The 10,625-nt window shown below is 40.8% G+C and overlaps 1 protein-coding gene across 1 annotated transcript; it reads left to right on the plus strand.

Moving 5' to 3' along the window:
* Positions 1-9,896: 9,896 nt before the first annotated feature.
* LOC107800662 (uncharacterized) lies at positions 9,897-10,409 on the plus strand. The gene has a single exon (XM_016623882.1). It carries the CDS (start codon positions 9,897-9,899, stop codon positions 10,407-10,409), a length of 513 nt encoding a protein of 170 aa, XP_016479368.1.
* The last annotated feature ends 216 nt before the right edge of the window (positions 10,410-10,625 follow it).

Genomic DNA, 10,625 nt, shown 5'->3' on the forward strand with positions numbered 1-10,625 from the left:
TACTACCCTCAGTGAGCGCAGGTACCTACTGAATGCGAGTGCCGAGTGCTGAGCGACTCGGAGGAATGAGTGAATGTGAGGAATGAGTGATTGTGAGGTTGGAGTGAATGAGAGGACAGAGTGGCTGTTATTATGAGAAAATACATTTCATTACTGTTGCATCATAGATGTCATATCATTGTTTTGAAAATTATTAAAAGATATTATTTACTGCTCAGTCAAATTTGATATCTGGTTTATTGAGTACGTACTGATGTGACTTACACTGTTAAATTGAAAGTAAGACTACTCTTATTTGAAAGTTATTGAGATAACTGTATTTGCATAACTCGTCACTACTTCTCAGTTCCTTATTTATTTTTGTTACTTACTGAGTTGGTGTACTCACGTTATCCCATGTACCTCGTGTACAAATCTAGACATTTCTGGTCTCGGCTATTGCTGATTTAGGAGTCAGACTCAGGAGACTATTGAGGTAGCTGCATGGCGTTCGTTGACCTTGACTCTCCTTTCCTTTCATGTTGTATTGTTCTATATTTTCAGACAGTGTTTTATCAGTCGGATGTTGTTATCATTTAGATGCTCATGCATTCAGTGACACCGGGTTTTGGGGATGGATTGTATAGTAATTTTGGAGTTATATTCTATTTTTAAAAGGATTTCTTTAATATTAACTGCTTTCGCCTTTTGTTAAAAGTTGAACTGTGTTGAGATGTCGAGTTGAGGCTTGCCTAGTTCCACGATAGGTGCCATCACGACATGTGAGATTTTGGGTCGTGACAAGTTGTTATCAGAGCACTAGGTTACATAGGTCTCACGAGTCATGAGCAGGTTTAGTAGAGTCTTGCGGATCGGTACAGAGACGTCTGTACTTATCTTCGAGAGGGTGCAAAACCCTTTAGGAAATTCCACATTCTTGAAATCTTATAGTGCGACATTGATTAAACTTGAAGCGTAATTCCTTGAATTCCTTCCACGCATTCGTTTGCGCACATGAGCGCTCGGTATCTGCTGTGCATTGACAGCTTGTAATTCCCTGGATGAGGTGTGAGATGTGATTTCTGTGTGTGATGTTGGTCCAGTCTAGAGGACTTGAGGCCAGGTTTTGTCTATGAGTTGAGTACTGAGATTTCAATTGTGTGAGCACGTGCATTTGGGACTTATATGTCCGTTTGTGTCCTTACTGGTAGGATTTGTGATTGGATGAATAGGGGTGAGTATGATTTGATTGCGAGATGTGTTCAAATTGTTCGAATGTGACGAGAAGAGTTTGTCGAGGATGTAGCAAGGATTATTGGGTGTTTGACTTCTGTCTTGAGTTGGCATATGGCCTCGAGCTATGGGTGTGTTGAAGGACCTCTCGTGTAGTTTAATTGTGGAGAGGAGTAAATCTTTATGTTGTGTTATGAGTTCAGACTCAGAGGGGGGGTTAAGTGATTGTGTAATAGTTATGATTATTGAAGAGTATAGAGAGATACCAGTTTGAGGCTAAGGAAGTGGATTATCTCCTGAGGGTTGATTGAAAGCAATGGGGGTTGATTTTACTATGTTTCAGATGACGGGTTCCGCCAAAAGGTGGTGGAAAGATTACGTATTTACTAGACCCATTATGGTTTTGTCTGAAGATACGGACGTATTGAGAATATCACCCAGTGAATCATGTAGGGGAGCAATGGACCTTGGCATCTGGTTGATTTATATGAGTTACAAAGGTCAACATTGTGGATTATTGGATGTTGTGACCCATAACTTCGCGCCAAATGGGGATGTCTACTATCAATGAATGGATCGAATGGTCATATGTTATATCAGTCTTGACCTGAAATGTATATATATATATATATGGTACTAAAAGTATACCCAATATATATCAGTCTTGACCTGAAATGTATATATATATGGTACTGAAAGGCTCCCCAATAATTTACACATATTTAAGGCCTGAGACATGCAGGGGATAAGGTTAGGACTTGCGGTATGTCTGCCTCCTTAATAATCCAATACTTCAGTTTCAAAGGAGTTAAAAAAAAATAATTTTACATTTACAGAAGGTTTGCTCAGTGTGGAAATCAAGGTTGCAGATTTTGGAGTGCTTCAGAGAAAGTACAGTGGTTGACGATCTTCTAGACTATGTAGTTCGTGCCAAGATTTATCTTGATGGAGCTATACTTTTGTGATTATTGTGCATAATTAGGGGAAAGATTTACCCCAAAGAAGAATCGAAGAGTATATGAATAAATAGGTTAGCTCAATAGTGTTGAGTCAACATAGCAAAAGAAGAAATTAGTCGTGCCAAGATTTATCTTGATGGAGCTATACTTTTGTGATTATTGTGCATAATTAGGGGAAAGATTTACCCCAAAGAAGAATCGAAGAGTATATGAATAAATAGGTTAGCTCAATAGTGTTGAGTCAACATAGCAAAAGAAGAAATTAGTCGTCGGTGTTTGTGGCAAGCCTATGAAGAGGGCAGACTAGCCAATGCAACACCACCTACTCGTCTCAATTCTCAGAAATGTTTTTGAAGGAGTTTGTCTCCCAGATTCTCTGTAATATGTGGTATATGTGGTCTGAAAGGTTGTGTCAGATCACCATGACAGTGTCAGAATATGTCATCAGGTTCAATAAGTTAGCCGTCATACTCCTACTTTGGTTCCTAAGCTAGAGAGAGAGTCCAAAGACTCATTAAAGGACTCAATTATGATATTGAAATTTTGTACAACTCGGGAAACTACAGGCTGATGCTTTATCTCAGCTAGTAGTAGAAATTGCCAAAATGTTAGAATGTGTTCTGGATGAGGAAAAGAGGAAACTAAGGAGACCAATAGGTCTCGAGGTTTTAAAGGATTCGGCGGATTCTGCTCTACAACTACAAATCATTATGACAGGGGCTCGGGTAGCCGGCCAGCCCAATCAATATATCTGATTACTCAAGGTGCTCTAGTAAGTTCTTTTAATGCACTACCGACACGAGCTTCTTATAATGGTTATTCTAGTTATCTAGCATAGACTCAGTATGAGCAACTGAACCCTCAAAGGGATTGTTATGAATGTGGTAATACTAGGCATATCATGAGAAAATTGTCCTAGACTTAGGAGAAACATATTTTATCAAAGCACTCAGGCTACATGCCACATTGCAGTTACTACTCCACTTAAATGACCAGTCAGATGTAGGGGTCAGGATGTTAGAGTGGAGGTGAGACTCCTAGAGGTGGAGACCCAAGCCGTTGATATATTTTCTATGGTATGGCTGAGGTCGCAACACTAGATGGTGTCATTACATGTACGGTCTTGAATTATTATACAACAATAATTTTCTTAACTTGATTTGGTTCTAAGTATCGAGGCAAGTCCTCCTATTGTGCTCCACTTATGAGTGAACTTCGTAATTCTGAAATATACTTATGTGAATGCTCCTATTGGGAGATTCGATGGAGATAGCTATGTCTATCATTATGTGTGTTACGCAACACCTTCCTGATGTTCTTTGGAAGGACAACGTAAGGCTAAGCAACCGATGTCAGTGCGGTTGCTGTCCGCCAATGAGGTCCCCTCCGCACGCTAGACTAGATTGTCAGTGCCGTGCGGGAAAACCAATGTCGTGAGCAATTGCGGAAGCTGAGAGAGAATTGGGTTTTGAATGATGATGATGATTTTATTGATGACTGAAAATGATGATTACAATGATGCGGTGTCGAGGGGGAGAGACACCAGAAAATGCTTGCTTGAAAATGTTTGATTGTTTGGTCCCCCTTAATAATGCTTAAAAAAAATAAACCAACATTACATGACTAGTCCTAATAAAGCTGTAGAAGCACACTGAAATGAAAATGATGTAAACTAGCCTATGATTACAATGAAAAGGACTTAGATTATTACAAGGTAAAACTAAGTCCGATGGCAGCAACTTTGTCTTGCGGGTCAGGATCTGCGCGCACGTTGCTGTGGGCGCACGCGACACTTGATGTGCTGGCCTGAGGCTGGGCGCTGGTGCTTGGCATCAGGGTAAAGGCGCTGCTGGAATGGGCCTGCAGCTGGGCGCTGGCAAGGCATCAGGATCTGCGCGCGCGGCATTGTCAGGGCGCGCGGCGCTGTTGTCATTGGCCAGCCCTTGGGCGCTGGCGAGAGGCATCGGTGGGGCGACAGAGGCACATGCGCGCTTGTCACTTGGCGCAGCCAAGACCACGGGGCCGACCATGGCGCTAGGCATTGTGAGGCTTGCTAGGCCGCCATGGGGCGCGACCAAGGGGTCATGGGGCGTGTCTGGAAAGCAGCCCATGACATGTGTTGTGATTTTGTTAAACGGAAAATTATTCAAAAGAAGAAAATGGAATGTTCCAATTTGGCACAATATGCATATTACTTGTGGTACAGATTTAAGGATGAGATCCTTGTGTTTTAATATAATGAGAAATATTTAAACCGAGCTACAAGTTGCGGTATATATAAGGACGAGGTCCTTGCATTGAAAAATAAATTATGTGTCTAAATGCTCCTTTTGTGAAATTAAAATTTGTACTATAGTACTTATAGGGAGTCATGCCTATGAGACTCATTTGAAAATTCTTTTATGAATATCTTTGTACATAATTTGCCAGATTTGTATTGTAATTATTAAATTTTAGACTACGAGGTGAGTGCCCGGGCCCCGGGGGATGTAAATTGCTACTCGTTAATCCGGATAAGTAATTATGAGATCTTCGTGCCTTGTTATTAGCAAAACTGGAGCTTTGAAACGAGATTTTATTAACATGAGGTTAATTGGCGAAGTTGTGATCAATTATGAACAACTATTAAGACTAGAGATGTGGTTATGATCATACATATGATGCGTTTTATGTCAAGATATCATTGTGATAATGTCGTGCTTGTAATGCGGAGGTTAGTGTTATTGATATATACCTTGTGGTTCTTTGTTGGGTTGCGGACACGTTGTTAGGAGTTGTTTTGGTGTTACTCTGACAGGTGGACATGCCTAATTACAGGGGAGACTCTGCCGAAATTTCTGAAAAAATTGGGAGTTAGAAAATTTGGGATATTGAGATGTGCAAAGAAAGAGATAAGTTACATTATGTGTTTGAAGACGGACTCTACTTCTCATTTGAGGACGAATGACCCTAAATGGGGAGAATAAAACACCCCGTATTTGATGGGTGCATAGGCACAAGTTGTTATAGCCAGTCGAGACTAATATCGTGTGTTGACGTGAAATCGAACCTGTTTGGAAATGATTGGAGTGTAAGAAATTTGGTCTTAAAGTTTGCAAATATGGATAAAGGAAATAATCTCAATTGGAATGGTGTTGTCGGACTTATGTCGAATGCGGAAATGTGGGATCAACCGCGAGTATATGTGTAAAAGTAAAATCATCAATTTGGAAACCTCAGAATAATTCTTAGTACGTTCGAGGACGAACGCTTGTTTTAGAGGTGGAGAATGTGATGACCCAAAATGCCATCTTTAAATTAAATAATCATTTCGGTATTTTAAGACCTTGAAAAACGCTATCATTAATTTCTCAACTTGCGTGCACAGTTCATATAATTTTTCGGAAGGTTTTTATGTAAAAAATGGATTAAATTGTGAACTAAAGCTTTAAAACTCAACTGAGTTGACTTTGGTCAACATTTTGAACAAATGAACTCGGATAAAAGTTTTGACCATTCCGGTAGTTCCGTATTGTGATTTGGGAATTGGTCATATGGCCGAAATCGAATTTGGAGGCCCTAGATCAAATTATCGCCATTTAACGGAATCTAGAAATCTAAGGCTAAAGATTTCTTAAGTTTGACCAGAGATTTGACTTTTGAGAAAAAGACCCCAGAATGAATTTTTGATGATCCTAATAGTTTCGTATGGTGATTTTGGACTTAGGAGCATGTTCAGATTTGGATTTGGAAGTCCGTAGGACAATTCAACGCATTTTGGCGGAAGTTGGAAAATAGAAGATTTTTGGAAAAGTTTGACCGAGAGTTGACTTTTTGATATCGGGGTCGGAATCCAGTTCTGAAAATTTTCATAGCTTCGTTATGTCATTGATGACTTGTGTGCAAAATTTGAAGTCAATCGGACATGATTTGATAGGTTTTTGCATCGAATATAGAAGTTGGACGTTCTTAGTTTCATTAGGCTTGAATTGGGATGTGATTCACGGTTTTAGCATTATTTGATGCGATTTGAGGTTTCGACTAAGTCTGTATCATGTTTTAGGACTTGTTGGTGTATTTTGTTGAAGTCCCGAGGGCCTCGGGTAGATTTCGGAAGGTTAACGGATATAAAAAGGCTGCTGAATTTTCTCTTTGGACAGCTGCTGATTTTTTTACAACATGTGAACAGTACCCATAACAGTACCCGTGAACAGTATCCTTGAACAACATCATGAACAATACCCCCATGAATAGTCGTGAACAGTACCCGAATTTTTCTGGACAGAATGTTAAGTGTTTTTCCAAATTGGAGCTCGGGGAGAGGCGATTTTCGGGAGATTTTCAGAAAAAACAACGGGGTAAGTGTTCTTAACTTAATTTTGGTTAGATTACCCGAATCTATTATTAGTTTTGACGTTAAATCTATAAATTTAGTTGGAAGAGTTTGAAAACCCTCTCGGATAGATTTTAGAATTTGAGGGTCGAAATATTATCGAAATTTAGTAATTTTGGTATAGTTAGACTCGGGGTTGGATGAGGTTCATATTTTGTAACTTTCGTCGAATTCCGAGACATGGGACCCACGGACAAATTTTTAGTGCAATTTCGGATTAATGGAAAATGTAGAATTTCATATGAAATTAATTCCTATAATTTTTATTGACTGAATCGAATTATTGTGGCTAGATTTGAGGCATTCGGAGGTCGATTTGAGCGGAAATGGCATTGGGGAGCAAGATTTTGCTCGGATTGAGGTAAGTAATGGTTATAAATCTTGTCATGAGGGTATAAAACCTCAGACATTGTGTTGTATGACTATTTTGGAGGTGACACACATGCTAGGTGACAGACGTATGGGCGTACACCGTTAGGGATTGTGACTTGGTCCATCCCGTAGCAACTATAAAGTTGTAAATTTGACTGAAACTATATGATACTTATGTGTTTTGGAAAGAGTTTCTATAAATTGGGTCGAATGTCAAGTTTGGGCCATGTGCCAGAACTGTTTGGACCCTTAGGGGCCTTTTATTTATTATCCCCTCACTGTTCTGATTGAAAATCTATATTCAGTCATGCTATACTTACTGATTTCATAATTCAGTCTTTATTACTCTGTTTTTGAAACATATGAAATGTTGTTTTGGGCTGAGCATCTTGTTTTACTGATAGTCCGAGTGGCTTGAGAGGTTTATGATTGAGTGAGGCCGAGGGCCTGATCTGTGAGGATATTTATGAGATCGGGTTGCACGTCGCAGCATGTTGTTACTGATTTATGATTGAGTGAGGCAGAGGGCCTGAATGATTTATGCCACCAGGTAGCTTGTTATAGCGCTTGGGCTGAAGGAGCCCATCCGGAGTCTGTACATATCCCTAGTGAGCACAGGTACCTACTGAGTGTTGAGTGCGAGTGCCGAGCGCTGAGCGACTGGGAGGAATGAGTGAATGTGAGGAATGAGTGATTGTGAGGTTGGAGTGAATGGGAGGACATAGTGACTGTTATTCTGAGAAAATACATTTCATTACCGTTGCATCGTAGATGTCATATCATTGTTTTGAAATTATTGAAAGATATTATTTACTGCTCAGTCAAATTTGATATCTGGTTTGTTGAGTACGTACTGTTGTGACTTACACTGTTAAATTGAAAGTAAGACTACTTTTATTTGAAAGTTATTGAGATAATTGTATTTGCATAGCTCGTCACTACTTCTCAGTTCCTTATTCATTTTTGTTACTTACTGAGTTGGTGTACTCACGTTACCCCTTGTACCTCGTGTACAGATCTAGACATTTCTGGTCTCAGCAATTGCTGATTGAGGAGTCAGACTCATGAGACTATTGAGGTAGCTGCATGGCATTCGCTGACCTTGACTCTACTTTCCTTTCATGTTGTATTGTTCTATATTTTCAGACAGTGTTTTATCAGTCGGATGTTGTTATCATTTAGATGCTCATGCATTCAGTGACACCGGGTTTTGGGGATAGATTGTATAGTAATTTTGGAGTTATATTCTATTTTTAAAAGGATTTCTTTAATATTAACTACTTCCGCCTTTAGTTAAAAGTTATACTGTATTGAGATGTCGAGTTGAGGCTAGCCTAGTTTCACGATAGGCGCCATCACGACAGGTGAGATTTTGGGTCGTGACAGCTTGTATATAAACTACGTAACAAATTCAACAGTACTGTTTTACAAGTAAACGATTTGGCGTCCACCGTGGGGCTTAGGCAGTTGCATAATTGAGTTGATCCTTGGATCTATTACTAGCTCGTTTGATTCTTTGTTTTATAGTAAAAAATCAAAAAAATGGCAGGTAACAATGTCAACATCGCACACAGTGTTGAGCCGCATGAAAATTTTCCTCAACACGAGGAGTCGATCAGTGACACCTGCAATAAGAGGTACTTGACAATTCCAATTCATGGCGGACAATATCCCCGGCATGTGCGGGAACCAACTCCCGATGATGTGGAGGATGAACAAATTGCGAAAATGGTAAGGATCTTGAGAGAGCAGCAAAAAGCCATCATGGGCCATCTCTCAAGGAAGGACTAGGTCATGACGGAACTAAAGCAGGCATTATCAGGTGCTTCCAGCAACGCAAACGAAAGAGGTGCAGTTCCTCCCAACACTTCTACAAATCAAACGGCTCAAAGAGTTGATAATAACACCTCGAGAGGTGAGGTTGGCTTCGACGGAGCCGGGGGGACTAGTAGTGGATCCGACAATGACAACGGTAATGATCCCTTCAAAACCGAATTCATGAGATTCATGAGGGAAATAAATGAGTGGATGGATCAGAACGCGAAGGAGTTTCACGCCCGAATGGATCAAATTCCAGCTGCACCACCAGTTTTGAAGGGCCCTGATTCGAAGAAGTACACCCAGTTACTCTTTAAGCCGAGCGCAGCACCAGAACTGATTCCGAAATGGTTCAAGATGGTGGACATACCAAAGTACGATGGGACTTCAAATCCTCAAGAGCACATCACAACTTATACAATGGTGGTAAAAGAGAACGACTTGGCTCAACATAAGATTGAGTCAGTTCTGCTGAAAAAATTCGGAGAAACCCTCATGAAAGCGGTCTTGACATGGTATTCACTTTTATCCGAGTATACAATTGACTCTTTTGAAATGCTTGCAGATACATTCATAAAGGCCCATGCCGGGTCCAGAAAGATCCAATCCCGGAAGGTGAACATTTTCAGGATTGCACAGGATGAGTTCGAATTACTGCGAGAGTTCGTTATTAGGTTCTAGAAAGAGAGAATGTTGCTACAGGTCATACCAGACGAATGGGCAGCTGAGGCATTCACTAAGGGTTTGAACCCAAGGAGCTCCGACGCCTCCTGAAAGTTGAAGGAAATCCTGCTCGAGATCCAAGAGACCAAATAGGCGTTTGTTCATAGTTGCTATGAATCGAAGATAAGGATAGAAGATGATGAGCTCGGGTTCCCGACATCAACCAAGGGGATGGACCGAGACAAGAACCAGGAAAAGTTCAAGGGTGACTTTGATGCATACCAGCGATCTTCCAAAGGTCGTTTCTTTCCTTACAAGAGGGCCGAGGGATGCGACAGCAAAGGGTTTCGATATTCAAATAGATTCGATCCCGATAGAAGAATTAACAGCGGCCAGAACATATAGCTACAAGAAAAAGAGGTACCGAGCACCCAGGATTCCTCATATCCAGGCTGTCAGATTATAATTTCAACATCAATGTAGTGGAGTTGGTATCAGCAATGAGGAATATCAAAGAATCAAGATACCCGGAGCCGATCAAATCTGATCCTAGCCAGAGGGATCCCAACTTATGGTGTGAATATCTTGGGACTCATGGTCACAAAGCTGGGGACTGCCTGCATCTATGCAAGGAGGTGACAACGTTGTTTAAGAACAACCATCTTAGGGAGTTCTTGAGTGACCGAGCCAAGAATAATTACGGGCACAACCGGGATAATGCAGGACTCTCGAAGATAGGGGAAGACCCTCCTCGACTGACTATTAACACAATTTTCGGAGGGAATAAAACCAATGGTGCATCCTTCTTGGCGGCCCAGAATACAAAAATATCAATGACTCTCAGCAAGAGACTTCGGAAAGTCGCCGAAGATGACATTACATTCACAGAAGAAGACGCTGATGTACTTCTTCTGCCGTATAACGATGCCCTGATAATTTCTCTTAATGTTTTAGATTTTGAGACTAAACGTGTTTTGGTTAACCCAGGAAGCTCAACCAACATCATTCAATAGAGAGTGCTGGAACAAGCCAAATTAAGCGAAAGTATCATTCTGGCAACAAAACTCCTCGACGGGTTCAACTTGGTAAGTGTGACAACCCGAGGAGAGATCCTGCTACCACGAATGCCAAAGGGGTTACGAAGACCACCTTATTTGAAGTGGTGGACAGTGACATGGGATACAACATAATTCTCGGTAGACCGTGGTTACATGATATGAAGGTCGTAC

Source organism: Nicotiana tabacum, chromosome 7 (assembly GCF_000715075.1).
Source record: "Nicotiana tabacum cultivar K326 chromosome 7, ASM71507v2, whole genome shotgun sequence".
NCBI lineage: Eukaryota > Viridiplantae > Streptophyta > Magnoliopsida > Solanales > Solanaceae > Nicotiana > Nicotiana tabacum.

Coding starts and splice junctions, on each gene's coding strand:
- LOC107800662 (XM_016623882.1), top strand. CDS start 9,897: ATGAGGAATATCAAAGAATCAAGATACCCGGAGCCGATCAAATCTGAT.